This window comes from Salminus brasiliensis, chromosome 5, assembly GCF_030463535.1.
Source record: "Salminus brasiliensis chromosome 5, fSalBra1.hap2, whole genome shotgun sequence".
Lineage (NCBI taxonomy): Eukaryota > Metazoa > Chordata > Actinopteri > Characiformes > Bryconidae > Salminus > Salminus brasiliensis.
Window position 1 is genome coordinate 29,600,319 of NC_132882.1, and position 15,052 is coordinate 29,615,370.

The 15,052-nt window shown below is 44.4% G+C and overlaps 1 protein-coding gene across 12 annotated transcripts in view; it reads right to left on the reverse strand.

Moving 5' to 3' along the window:
• LOC140556327 (protein MTSS 1-like) overlaps positions 1–15,052 on the reverse strand; it is a 60,885-nt gene that overhangs the window by 21,703 nt on the left and 24,130 nt on the right. For 7 of the 12 annotated variants that reach the window (XM_072680106.1, XM_072680108.1, XM_072680099.1 and 4 more), the window contains exons 4-6: positions 2,728–2,812; positions 1,370–1,461; positions 364–438 (exon numbers count right to left, since the gene is read on the reverse strand). In XM_072680106.1, the coding sequence (XP_072536207.1) occupies positions 364–438; positions 1,370–1,461; positions 2,728–2,812 (252 nt within the window). Of the gene's footprint in view, positions 1–363; positions 463–1,369; positions 1,462–2,727; positions 2,813–15,052 lie in introns of all 12 variants that reach the window. The other 5 variants (XM_072680097.1, XM_072680100.1, XM_072680105.1 and 2 more) reach the window with 1 other exon arrangement.

Here is a 15,052-nt window from a genome sequence, read left to right on the forward strand (position 1 = left end):
CAGCAGCAATTTTGCCACTTCCTCAGTTACTCTGCTAAAATCAATCTGCAGATATTTTGCCTATTTTTACGTTACCTTACATAACAAGCTTATAGTCGTATTCCGCATTACCATCAAAACTTGAGTTAAGTGGATAGCCGATCTGCCATTACTCAAAGCCATTGTTATTAGGATTCAGCTGTACTGGGAGATCAGTGCTGCACAGAGGATTTGACAGTTGCTGTTACATAACCTTCTGTTCTCTGAAGCCAGATCTGAAGCTAATTTCTCTCCAAATAGGCTCAAGTACGTCCAAGATGACGCCGCTGTCTGCCCACCTCGCCCTGCTCTTTGCCAGACATAATACAGGCAGAAGGATGTTACCTTTCTTTGCTTTCTTCTGCAGCTTCAGAGTGTCGGAGGACTTCTTCTTGATCTCCTGCCGGGCCTTCTTGTATTCTGTAGACAATGAGACAAAAACAACTTCTCCACATACATTCAATCCATCTTATTTCTACAGAACACAATAATTTAATTTTCTAAAGCTGTTTGCCCGAACGACGATGAGCAGATTATAATTAAAGAAGCAATAAGCAGATCATCCCATTATATGAGGTGCCAAAGAATGCATTTATTGAGTGTTTCAGGGTTTCTCTGGTGTATAAATAGTAAGTATGGGACTTGGGGTGAATTCTCAAATGCTCAGATGTCTTTTAACTAGCTATTCAACTATTTACAACCCTGTTATTTTGCCTCAGAATGAAACACACTGATTTACTGTTTACTGAGGGAACAAACAAACAACCAAAACCAATAAGCTCTGTTTATATTGGCTGGTAAGATGCAGTGTTTGAGGTTCACTGTATGTCAGAACCAAACTCTCATTATTCAACAACTCAGTTTTCCATCGTAGTGCCCCTTGAAAAGGGAAGAGATCTGTAAAACGAACATACAGTGGTGCTTGAAAGTTTGTGAACCCTTTAGAATTGTCTATATTTCTGCATACATTTGACCTTAAAGACACAAACAAGACACAAACCTTAGTTCATTTATTTATTTATTGAAGAAAATGATCCAACATTATATATCTGTGAGTGGCAAAAGTATGTGCCTATGCCTTTAGCATCTGGTGTGATTTCCGATAACTTGTTTAGCCCTGCACATTGGCTTGGAGAAATATTAACCTATTACTCAGCAGAAAACGGCTTCAGCTCTGTAATGTTGGAGGGTTTGCTTCAGGTCCTTCCTCAACATTTCTATTGAATTAAGATCAGAACTTTGACTGAAATATAGAAAGTTCTAAAGGGTTCACAACTTTCAAGCACCACTGTAGTAGTTCTACATCATATGCAAATAAGCTAATGCGCCATGGGAGTTCATCACATCTCACCTTTCGCATGGTCCTTATCCAAGGTGTTGGCTCCTCTCTTCCAGTCTTCCAGCTGCTCCTGCATTGGATTGATCAGGCAATCGATAAACGCCCTGGAACCCATTCAAGAGAGAGAACACAATTCATCTGAGAAGCGGACCAACCGAAAATCTTTCCTAAATCCCATCACACTAACTAAATCCCATAACACTTTGGGCTGTATTGTTCTCGTGAACAATGAGAATTACAGCAATTCAACGATATTAGATATAACATTTATCCATTTTCTCATCTTATGTGCAGCCACAGACTAGTGTTTCCACATCATGGAAACTGTCTAAAAGCGGCCCCTACACTAGGGGCTTTGGGTTGAGTTAATCATTCACTCCTTCTCTTCATTTCTCATGGTATGCTGAGGGCCCAGGAGCAGCTGAAAAGGAGCATGTTAAATTTAGCCCTCTCGTCTGCAGTCGCGCTCTCTCGCAGAGGCCGTCCTCAGGAATCTGACGAATTGACCACAAACTGCTGATTTACAGTACAGCAAAGGAGAACTTCCAATACGTCTCTTCAAATTAGAGTGTGTGAGAGCACGTGTGGCTGCAGAGCTCAAAACGCCAGGGACGATTTAGAGTGACCAGGACTGCCCGCGCTCTGCCACCACAGCCCCAGGAGTCCGGGAGCTGCGGTGGCCGCTGTTCTCCTCCCTGCTTCTAGTGGCCAAAGGAACTGCGAGAAAACAGCTGGCACACTTGGGCTGCTCTGTATCCAGTCATAAACCAGGCTTTTATGGCATTTAGTGTAACATGTCTGAGAGTAGGCAAAGTGCTGCTGTAAAAGCGGCAGTAAATAGTATATGATAAACGATGGCATGCTTTTAAGTTGAACTATGTGTGTTTTTACAGTGTCAGGTGAAAGTAGATGTGTGCAATGTGCCAATAAAATTTTTTCACAATACAGAATATGTATCATTATATTTCACTTTTCAGAAATTTAATAAGTATAACAACTTAATAATTTGAGTATTTCTAGAACTGCTCCTGGGATTTTCAGTCTTTTTTATAATTTTCAGAGGTTATTCAGACCTGTGCTATGATGAAATCGGCTTATCTTTGGTCAAGTGGTTCAATTTAAAACAGTTAATTTTTAAACTTAATAGGCAAGGATTAAGGCATTAAAGCATTCTGAATGGTGATTCTCCACGGAAAGTAACATCTAGTCTAGGACTAGGCTTAATCCCTTTCTGGGAAACCAGAAGGCATTCTGTTTACAAGATTTATGAATTTGCAAATTCTGAGATCCCCAGATGGAATAAAGAGAGGATGGTGATGTTATTTCATGCATAAATGCCTTTCTGCATTTCTTCCATTAAGAATATTTACATTGAGAACTGCCGCAGCTTGGCCTCGATGCTTCTGTGTCTCATGCACATTCTGGTAAGCGCAGAGCCAATGTCTCTGGTGCCACCTGCAGAGAAAGAAAAGACAGGAAAAAAAAGCCATCAGTTAAATGAGCCATACTCTTAGCTAGACCAGCATACTAGACCATTAGACCAACAGTCTGACACCGATGCCTGAGCAACAATACAGTAGGTTCCTGTCGAAATGCGAAACCTTCACAGCATGCCGGCAACATTGACACAAGTGTCCCAAACAGAATTGCACGGAGGTAAGAGATGGAGACCAGCCTGACACCTCCCTACTAGTGTGTAACCCCGGTGAGAAACACATTGCCTATGACCTCATCGCTACGCCCAGGGGACCGCATTGGGGCTTCCTAAAATTGCTGGACAAATTCTCCTTAGGGGGGCCTCCACAAAAGAGCTCAACAGTTTGAGAGAGGACGATAAAAAGAGAGTGAGCGAGAAGCATCTTAAGCAGCTGGACAACCTGTGGATGCACAGACGGAGACATTGTCCCGACAGGGACTCCCTCCCAAGCTATTGTCCACATATCTCAGGGCTTTATGTGCTCATAACACATATTTACAGGCTGTGCTTGAATGAAAAAAAGCCTCTATAAGACAAGGGTTAACCTTTTCTCTTCTCATCACAGTGACTGGTATTGAATTTAAACAGACTCCACACACAGTGAAGTGGACCACCTCTTTAAAAACCACACATAGCCCATTCGTAATACCAGCAGTGGACTAGGCTGGTTGCTCTTTTGACCTGTAGAGATTAGACTTCGTCTTCTTTAAATACTAGGGAAACACACTCACAGGCCAAATCTGATCTTTAGTACACAAACATGGCTGAACAAGGTATGAAGATGGGATGCCCGCTACTAGAGCCCACTTGGGGGAGACTGTAGATCTAGAAAATCAATATAACTTTATGACAGGCCATTAAAAAGGCTCCTAATCTAAGAACATTGAGCCAAAATTAGACCTACAGATGACATGCATGAAAAGAAAGACCACAGAGACCAGAGCAAAGTTCCCCCCAACTTTGAGACCCTACAGAGGGGCCCCTCAGACAGAGGACACTGACATTGACAGCCTTTGCTTTTGTGCTTCATGGGGCAGTCTGAAAGCCCTCTGTGTGATGGGCACTGCTGGCCGAGCCCCCTGCTCTGCCACGGCCCCACTCTGCAATAGAAATGAATGAGCAGCTCTGCTGGAAGTGACTTTTAATCTCTCTCAAAAGTGACTAAATGCTTTAGTAGTGCCACTCTTCCCGGAGCATGAGGAAGATGGAGGGGTTCATTTAGAGACATGCCCAATCCCCCAACCTGCATGCTGAGGCCTAGGTTCAATTCGGAGAACATGGCACTCCCCTACAAACCTTGGTGTTTGGTGTGTCAAAAACAAACAATGGGAAAGTAGATGTAGTGTAGGATCAGTCAAAAGCTTGCTTAAATTGATGTGACTGCATAATGTGAAGTTACTACCCACATCTGTGTGTGCAAACTAGCGGGGGTTCCCCATGCCGAAGTATGCAGTAGGTGTAGTTTTAAAAAGTACAGAAAAGCCACTTAGGTTCAATAAGGGACTGACACACAGGAAATGTCAGGGACTGATACACAGGGCTATATTTCTTGCTACCACTGGACATATAGTGAGACAAGTATAAGAAAAATGAACACCAGAGGCAGATCTGTAACCTATTCCTTGACACCCATTCTCTTCACTTTCATTTGGTTTCTGGTTTAGGAACACATTCAGTGGGTGTTGGCATGTTTCGGCATTACTATATAGAACCCATTTGTTCACTGTCAGTTTGTCTCAGTCTTTCCCCCTCAGGCATACAGCCCTTAAAACAACAGCTCGGGCTCCGAGCCGTCAGAAAGACAGTCAGCCTCTTGTTGCTACTCTCAATACACAGCCTTTTCCAGCACACGCCCCAACTGGACACACCGACTCAAAAAGAACTATTCTAACCTTAAACAGGCAGAGTTCTTTCCCTCCCTTCCTCCCTTTCTCACTCGGGCTCACTTACAGAGTGACGATTTGTTGTCTGGTTAAAGCTGCTATGAATACGTCTTTAGAGTTCTCCACAGCTCTTGAGCGAGAGCTGTTAGAAGGGGCTTTTTTGAGTTTACTTAAGAAACAAACGACAATGTGGCCACAGTTAAACCTCTGCTGCCTGTCCTCGGCGGTGGTCTGGTGTAGGCCAGCCGGCCAGGCGGAATAAAGAGGCTTTCCTTTTTTAATCACAGAGATTAGGCTCCGCTGAAACACCAGCAGCTTTAATCCGGACCAAAGCCAGTCGTTGAAAGTTGAGGCCGTCTAGCTGGAGGCTGGATTCTCTTGCAAGCCCCTGTCTTTGTCACTGTCTTAGAAATGAGACCCCGGGGAAAGCAGGTAGTGACAGAACTAGCGTTGGCGATATGGAGACATCACTTAACAGCTCGACTCACGGCCTGTCCCTGACATGTGCGGAGTGAAACAACAGCAAAAAGTTAGGACTGTTAAGGGCATGTCAAACTTCGTCCGTACCCTGACGACAGTTTTCGTAGCACAGGCTTTTTGCCTTTCATGGGTATGTGAACGAATAAATCCTAGAAGCAAAAAAGCCTACTACAGCTCTAATGCCTGGTTTGTTCTTTCCCATCAGCGAAGGTCAACTCTGTGTAATTCTGCCACCAAGTCCAAGCCCCCCCGGTTTTCCAAGGCAACCACAACACATCAAGAAGTCTCATCTATCAAGAATGTCAGATGCCAGATTGCCTCCACAGTCTCTAGCAAAAACAATAAGGGGGGAGACAAGCCAGTAGGGTATGTCCCTCCATTCCTTATAGAAGGAAGTGTCGGCTTCTGCGGCCGGCTGAAAATGATGGTTTTAATTGGGCCTTTTAGTGTCTCGTGACACATGCTCGTATTGCAGCCCTGGCCACAAAGCCGACGGGAGGCCGTCTCTCCCTCTCTTTGCCTCTCACAGTGTGGCCATGCTCACCGGTTTCTGTGGAGACGGGCAAAGGCAGACTGGGTGGACACCCGCAACGAGCCCTGGCTGTGGTTCTTACTTTCTAAGGTTGCTTAGGGAGGGAACATTGCGTCACCAAGTACTACCCACACAAGCATTCCCGCCTCACTGCTCGAAAAAGCTAAATGCTAAAAGCTAGACGACTGCACGCAACTGACTGGGAGAGGAGGGCTGACTCGTGCCTTGCTTTGGACATGAAAGCACCTAAGCACATAAAGCCCCCACTTGAGAGAAGCAATGCACTAAGTGACCCAGTGCGCTGTCTCAACATGCTCAGCCCCATCTTCAGCTGGCACTGGAGCCGCTTTGGAGCCGCTCTGGAGTGCTGTACTCAGATCCTGTGACCCCTGTGTCTATATTTAGCCTGGCTGTGGTGTTAGGCTCCAGCTGCTGCGTCCCGCCCAGAATGCCCGATGTCGTGGAGTGGCACTCTTTATAAATAGGCGTGACATGGTGGCCTCTGTGATTAGCACAGCACCACACCTCTTTCTGCCTCTGCCTCTCCATCGGACGCTCCCTCCATGTCTCTCTCACCCTTCCTGCATGTCCGTCTGTTGGTCTGTCTGCTTGTTCTCATCCACCCTTTGTCCCCTTTGATGTGAGCGCTACAATAGGTACAATCCCAGTGCAAAGAATAGCGACATCGGAGACTTGGCCTTGTAGGGGTGTAAGAAATCTTCAATACACTTGAGTATCTTGATATTATGGTAGCAATACTGTATCAATTCTCAAAAACACAGTATCGATTTTAATTAATAGTTTAATGTAAAGATCTGTGGCAAAGGTGGCTCATTTTGTGTTGTATTTAAAGCAGCCCCCTGACTGCTAGATCTCACTGTTCTGACCACATAAAAAATTTACGTTTATTCAGATTTTACAGATGCACACACACTCACTAGGACTTCCTCCATCCCTCATAGGGTGAAAACAAGCACATGCCCCCTCCAATGCAGCATCACTAGGCAGCCAACGCGCTCGGAGGAAGGCTCCGGCTGCTGATTGTGAAGCAGCATGACCCAGGTTTTGAACTCCTGATCATTGGGCTATAGTGTCAGTGTCGTAGTCGGAGTATGAGTCACTCTTAGCTCAGTTTTCCTATTTTTGATAAAAAAAAAAATACAGAATATTGCCTTGCTTACAGTATTGCAATATAATCATAACCCCTATATCGACAGGTTCTTGCCAATACACACAGCCCTAGTGTCTCGTGTCGTGTTTTTTTCCAAGCTGTTGAGTCATGTTGGCATCTCTTTCCTCTACACCACATCAGTCCCTAAACAGAGGCACATTAAGGTGATCTACAACTTTAATGACTTTGCAGTACAAATCAACAGTACAAATCTTAAACGCTCAAGTGCAAAACCAGTACTAGTGTCACGCTGTCAAAACAAGCTCATTAAAAAGAGAAGATTCCACAGCAGCCCAGGGCTGTGAAAGACAAAGCAATCCGAGAGCAGAAGACAGACGGTGCGAGACAGTTCACTGCAGGGGCATTTGTGAGGGAGGTGAAAGCACACAGACTGTCCTTTTTCCCCTGCCTCCCGCCAGTCCCAGGGAGAGCTCCTGGTATGTGGCACTTCCCTGAAAACATGAGCGTAAAGGACGCTGGCTGGAGGGGGGGGGCTTGGAGGGTGAGGGGCAGCTTAAAGGGGACACAGTTCTCCCAACAAAACAGCTTCAGCTGGGGACAGACACAAGGGTGGCTATTCATAAAGCCCTTCAGAGCGGGTGCGCCAATCTAGGACCTGCTTTGTTCAGAACACTCATAAGGAGCAATCTGATTGCATCTGATAAGAGTGGATGTAGATTTGTTGGGTGTTTCAACATACAGGAAAAAGAAAGTCTAAGATGTCTAATTATAACAAATATATCAGTATTGATGGGGAAGGGGAGAGAGATGATGTCGACGGTCTTGGCACAAGCTCACACTGTGATGTGATGTTAGCTGTTACTTCTTCCTGTGCGGTAGTGGACTGCTCGGGAAGGTTGAGTCTGCCAGCCTACTGTTAAATGCTTTTTTAGGTGAAGCTTAGTAGTTTGGATCAGTACTGGACAAAAAAGGGGGTGGGGGTGTCAAGTTCTAACTCTAGATTATTTCATGAAGAATAAAGGGAACTAGTCATTGTGAAGCTTGTGCTGATATTTTGGTCACAGTGTGCATGAGAAGGCACATTTTGAAGGCGCATAATTAAGGCCCTTTGTTAACTCTCCTCTGGCATGCAACATACCACATAGCATGGTATCTGCTATGCCAAGGGAAAATTTCCCATTCTCAAACTGTTGGCAATTACTTACAGTTTTATGAAGCAGTCAGAGCCCCCATACATTACTGTGGTATTATCCAAGCTGCCTACTGAACACTGTGGCTGGGAAGCACTCCATGGTATTCCTGTACAGGACTGTACGGGACAAAGGATTTCAATTTTCAATTCAAAATGGACAAATCTCAGGGATCAGACAGTGCCAGACTGGCACTCTTTAAATCTGATTTCCTAAAACTGGATGAAAAAAATCTCAGGATGAGTGACCACCCCCCACACACATGCACACAACCCACTGAACACTCATATAGCCAGGTCTTTGTCCTGTTAACCTGGCAGACAATTGCATCATTCAATCAATTCAGTCCCACGCGGTGAGGAATATGACTACAGCCTGGCTCTTCACAGTTGTCAGGGATGTTCTGGAAGAGGGAACAGAGGGAACCCCCCCCCCAAAAAAAATGCTCCAGCACATAGTTTAGCATACAATTTAATACCATGCATGGTTACATTATGGTAATCCTCACATATTTTAATAATCCACTGGTTGCGTTTCTATATTTTCTTGAAGAGGGCTGCAGAGGGTGTGTGTGGAGGGGTGGGGGTGTGGGGGTTAGAGCATTGTCAGACAGCTGCTGCCCGCAAAAACCATAACAGTCAAAGTGACTGACAGTCAAAGAGTCAGATGAGACATCCTCATTTTTGCCTCTATTTTGGATTCTGGAGGCATCTCACATGTTGAGGCATACAGTGGGATACAGCACTGTTGCTAAGCGGACTCCAGAAAGCGCACTATAGCTATTGCTAGCCTCCATATGTAGGTCATCAATCCTGCAGCAAGAGTAGAAGTGTAGAGGCTTTTCCAGAGAGCATCATCTTCCTGCTAGATCTAACAACTCCCAAAGCCCAGTGGAGAATGTAAAAGCCCACCCATCCATAATTCTTAAGGTTCTTTAACGTACAGCTGTCACCACCCTTCCTGCTTGTTTTCCCAGGCCTCGAGACCCACTCGGGTGGACGCTGGATGGCACAAGTGGAGAAAAGCATGCATGCTTAGGTCATCAGAGGGGGACGCTCATTTGGTGGGCAGCATGAGAGGAATGTGCTGAGGACTGGAAACCGGCAGCCTAGATTAGACATGTGCAGGCCAAGGAGTCTTACGGGGGCACGCATGTTATGTTGAATGCTGTACAAGGGCATGATCTGGCATAGCAAACCAGCCCATGTGAAAACCGATCTCTGCGGCAAATAGTAAACCATGAATATGCAGGTTTGTACCTTCGAATCAGGGCCTCACTCATTTCTACCTGGGAAAACAGGTGTTTGTTATGCAGTCAAAGTCAGTAAAACAGCAGGAGGTAATTGTGGACATTGCTAATAACACTCAATGGCACTAGAAGGAGTTTGTGTTCAGTAAAGTTGTAGATGTGAGAACAGAAGCAATAAGAAGTAATATATGTGCGGTGTAACTGTTCAAAATGGAAAATGGAGTTAAATTCACATGAGCATTCACACTCAATTTATCAATTCAACTTCTCTGAGAAAAACAGAACAGTACATCAGGTTTAAGAGGTGTCACTTAAAACACATTTCAGCTATAATTTCAACCACCTTTTTCTTCCTGGTGAAAACTTTTATCAAAGAACAGTCACATCCTATATTGTCTTGCCTGTTTATGCAATGGGCGATAATAGAGGTCCAGGATTACGCAGTTCCAGGAGCACTGTGGAGATATGACGTGATACGTTCATTCAAACTGTGCCAGCAGCCTAAAAGCAAAACCAGTAGAATCAGTAAAGCAAAGATCTGGCATTTGTAACGTAGCCTAAATCATCTTATCCGTCCTTCTCAAGGGCAAAAAAAAACACAAACAAACATTATTACTCTTTATCAAACCACTTCCACCTCCGAGCTTATCGCGCAGATGAAGGCAAAGTGACCCGATAGGGAATTGTAAGACCCCTGCTACCTAATCTCCAGCGAGGGCTTTAATTATAGTTTAGGGTTAGCTGGCCAGATGTTCCCAATTTACTCCAGGCCAAAACCCCCTGTATAACAACCTCTGTACTTCAGCAAAAGGAGCGATTAGGTTGCTAATTAGAGGCACTGAGGCAGGACTGTGCTGATTACTGCCTCACTCTTGCTGTCGCAGCTGTGTGCGAAATCTTTACAGGACTTCCAGTCACTGCCATAATGACCAACACCATGTCAAAGTGTGAAGGAAGCCCAAGATGCTCTCATATGTTGACCATTAACGGGGCTGTGGAGTTGGTGTTGGCATGAAACCAGGAGCACAACTGTTACAGTGTGAACTCTTAAAAGGCTGACCGGTATAGGCCCCATAAAAATGTCCAATTGTCCACACTGAGCCAGCATGAATAGGTAAACACAGCAGGCCAGATTCAGAACACTCTGCCAGACTCCCTGCAACGTTAGAATGAGGTTTTTCTCATTCATAAACAAGGATTACAAGAGTGTTTTATCAACAGTTATGTTAAATGACACCATAACAGGACACTGTCCTGAAAAAAGAAATCACCTGAATGAGTCGGAGGATAAGTTTACCTATTAAAGAGCCAACAGAGATTGAGTGACCTGTTCTGAAATGTTTGCAAAACATGCCAGGCATTACGAAATGATGTACATACAGCTGCTTGGTTGAGCAGCCAATATATTTTAGGCAATTCTGGCCTAAGTGCAGATGTACGAGCACATGATCCAGAAGTTGAATTGCTTGAAAAGTAGTGAAGGATTCTTTCCAGCTTGTAGAGTGGTTGCTCCATCATGCTTTACACTGTATTTCCCTCTTCTATTATTTAATATTACTATTATTTTTTGTTTATTTTCCTGTCTCTCTTTCACTATGGCTAGATGTTGTTGTTTTTTTGTTTTTTTTTAGCAATCTTTAGCTCTATTATTTTGGTTTTACATAAAAAAAACATGACTGTTTTTTTTGAAGGATATAAATGCCATTAAATGGAAATAAATATATATATGACATCATGAAGGGACATCAGAGTGGTTCTAAGGGGGACATCAGAGTGGACTTTGGTACTGCCACTATGATCCGAGGACCACTGGTCCAAATTCTGAGCACGCTGGCTGCCTTAAAAAGAGGTAGCGGCCCAAAAACAGGGATTGGGTAACTGGTCTTCCAAATTGAGTAGGAAGTGGGGTAAAAATTATCTGCCGATACCCATCCAGCATGGGTTTGAGATTCAGTTCACACTACAGTTCAGCAGGTACAATAAAGCAATGTAGACCTGACAGTAAGATGCTCTATGCTGAATCTAAATTGAAAACAACAATACAAATCTGCCATAAACCACATACAGTGCAGCTACAGTAGAAATACAGCCATATTTTCTTTTTTCCACAAGCATCTATCCATAAAGATGAAGACCTACAAAAAAAAAAAAATGCAGACCTACAAACCTATAAATTAGAGATGCAGAAAAAGAGGCAGCATCTGCAGCATTGCTGACCGATACTCAGCCAGTGGTGACATGATTGCTCTGACAGCCATGACAAATTAGGTTACATTTACCCCGGAGGCAGCCATGTTCATTTGACTATGACTGTAGACGAATTGCGAAACAGCACTTCTTCTTTATCCGGGGTTCTTGTCCTCATAGTCTATTTGAAGCAATGTAAGGACAGTTAAAGAAAGAAATCTGGCGTAAAGTTTGAGGATGTGGGTTGTCCTGACGTTTCTCTCATCCACGCAAGACATTTTAGCATACGTATACGTACAGTATACAAGTATACACCAATCGCCCATAACATTAGCACCAGACAAATGTCAAAAACAGGCCACATTACGAAGGCTGCGAAAAACCAACCTAAAAAATGGATTTGGGTAAATCACATTTGGGCCATTTCCACCTGCTGTGTGAAATGGGGCTTTAACCCCCATTTTAGATGTTTACCTGAACATCAACACATATGATTTATCATATTATACTAATGCGTCATCATGCTTTCAGTGTTAATGATGCGGTCACATGAACACTACAGCACAGATAGAGCAGTAGCCACACCACTATGTAAAACACACCCATGCTCACTGTAGAGGAACTGTTCTCAGGAAATGATCAAACTAAGGCCTATAATGGGTCACGGCACCAACAACAACAGCAGTTTTACTAAAATACTACACAACTGGCTCATGCCAGGCATCTCTGGAGTGGTAATACTCATGCCGATCTGCAGAGAGAAGAAGAAGTGTGCCATGATGACAGGGGCTGGCAGTCCCAGAGGTGGCCTACATATCAGCTCTTTAATTAGCCTCCCTTTCCAACCACACTGCCCTTATCCATCAGAGGCAGCTGGCGGGCTCCGCTGGCCTGCCCACACGAAGCGAGCGGGACAGGTGGCGGCTGAGCACAGCACAGGCTTGTGGGCCGGGAAGGGCAGGGTGCTCAGTCTGCAGTGTAAACCGCAAGGCGTGCACACTTGCCGGGCCCAACGCCGCTGACATGGTGTAAAGTAGAGGCAAGGACAGCTGCCAGCCTGGAAGAGAACTAGCAGTTATGGGAAAGACAACAGACTGAGCTGCTTTCTTGACCAGCTTTCCTTAACATATAACTAGTGAACAACAGAGATCACTACTGGCTTGGATCACGCTTTCCAAGGCTCTTAGATGAGGAATCCATTCTATTCACAGAGGTCAAATCAGATGAGCTGTTGCAGCACACTGGGCGAAGGCCCAAGTCCATGAATTCTGACGCCACGCTGCCTCCCACGTTCGAGCTTCCATACAGACACACTGTAAATTTATTAGCCTACTCGGCTGCTTCTTTCACCTCTTTCTCACTTACAGACTTGCATCAACACATTGTCTATTCATCACCACGTTTGTCAAAATACTGTTCCTCATGGGTGAGGATCCTGCAGGGTCAGAGATATGAAATACAGTTCTGTGGATGTCCAGCCAGACCTCTGGCTGTATTCCACTTGGAAATCATGATCATTTGAAACCACTACTACTCATTTCTGCCTTTAAATATCAATGGCAGAGGCCTGGCAAAGCTTGAGAAAGTGAAGAAAGAAAGAAGGATGTGAAGACCGAAGGAACGATGCTGCTGTATCATCACATTACATGTAGTAGGACGGTAGTAGCGGACAGTCCCACCCAGAAGAGGCTTCGATTTCAGTGGTTCCACATTAGAAATGGTGTCTTTCTTTAAGTAGATGGAGTTTAGGGTCAGATCTTTTTATACTTGTTTGAGAGCAGAACCATTCATACAGGCATTGCATAAACAAAGTAGTTCAGATGGCGCTTAAACAAAGACAGGAGAAACGTCTAGAAGTCATGAAAAATACATTGACTAGTTGAGACCGTCCTCTGTTTTCAACAATGCCAAGAAGCTCAGAAATAGCTGCAGATACTAACATAATTTCCAAATAGGGCACGCGAAATCTAGGTCGAGGGGAGATTTATAAAACGAGACTCCAGCCAGAGAGGACTTCACTACAGCATGTTCAGGAATGTAATTTGCACTAAATCCAGGCGAACTGAGGGGGTATATATGGAGCTAGTAAAGTAGATCCATTCTATTAATGACTGAAGTGCATGCAGCACTGTATAAATGTTGGCAAGAATAGGTCTGCACAGAACAGTTAGCCAAGTCAGCTACTATTTTGCGCTAACTCCTGCAAGGTGGCATTACACACTCCGCACACCGGGCGACTCAGGGTGTGGAGCATGCAGTGAAAGGATTCAAACATTCCTAGCGGTCTTTAGAGCAGTTCCGACAGCTCTTGGTCAGCTGTACATGTCTGTAGTCCAGAGACGGCAGGTGGAGCGGTCAGCAGTGACAGCAGTTGGACTGTGCCGATCGCATTTGTTTTGTGCCACACTATTTTCAGTGAGAAATATGTATTTAAAAAGTGTAGATATTAATTACAAATAACATAATTTCCATTTTCCATACAAACATCTGGTAAAAAAAAATTCTCAATGGAATCGTAGACAATGAAAGTGAAACCCAGGCTTGCTGAATATGGTTAAACATGCAGAGGACAAAAGTGACACTGCATACTCCTCATTCCAGAATCAGTATCAAGACATGATCCAGGAATGACGTCTGGGTGGGGCTTATCTGTGATAAATCTCTGTTAAGGCATACGTCACAAGTGTTGGTATGAATACCATTACTTGAGCCATTTTCAATGCATGATTTCCTGATATGGGAGCATCCGGCTACCTCCTTTAACCCCAAGTGGCAAATGCTTAAACGCACAAGGTGGCTCATCTCGCCATGGTTTAGTCCAACATTGACTGTCGCAAGGAATCGCAGAAATGCCTCTACCAACCCATAGCCCTCGCTGTCCTACATGTCCAAAGTGGCCCACTTCTCTTAATCTGGTCATGCCTGACACACATTCCAGAAGCAGGATTATTCGGAATGCTGTGTTAAATCCCAGTGAGGGATCCAGCTCTGCAGCTGAACGGATGTCAAAGAGCAAGTAATTACCACACGTCCACTGAAGAGGTGGTGAGGGTGCCGTGCTGGGTAAAACTTACAGGGACTGAAAGGGTGAAGCCCATTTGAACATGCTACAAACTTTCAGTTTGAACTGGAAAATGGAAAGGTAAACAAGACGACTAGATAATGTTGTGTCTGCTCGGGGTTTGTGAACCCGGTGTACCTTGTACTGCTTAACAACACTGACAGCTGATAAGTGCATGGAAAGTCCAGAGGATGTCAACAGCTGAAAACCCATGGGACAGAGTTAGGCTTCCTTTGACAGCTGACCTTTGCTCATTAAGGCAGGAACACTGTAGGAGGAAATCGATTTTTAAATGATCTAACTACCAGCACTTGAGACTAATGTTTAACTAAACACAGTCCATCTAAGGTAGGTTGGATTGATTGGATTTTATTGTAACAGTTTGTCATTGTCCAAAAAACACCAAAAAAACCAAGTCCAAGCTCACCCCCAATTCTCTGCAACCCAAAACCCCAAAAGCGAAAAACAAGGCGATCAGTCAGATCCAACTATAAAGGCGATTTT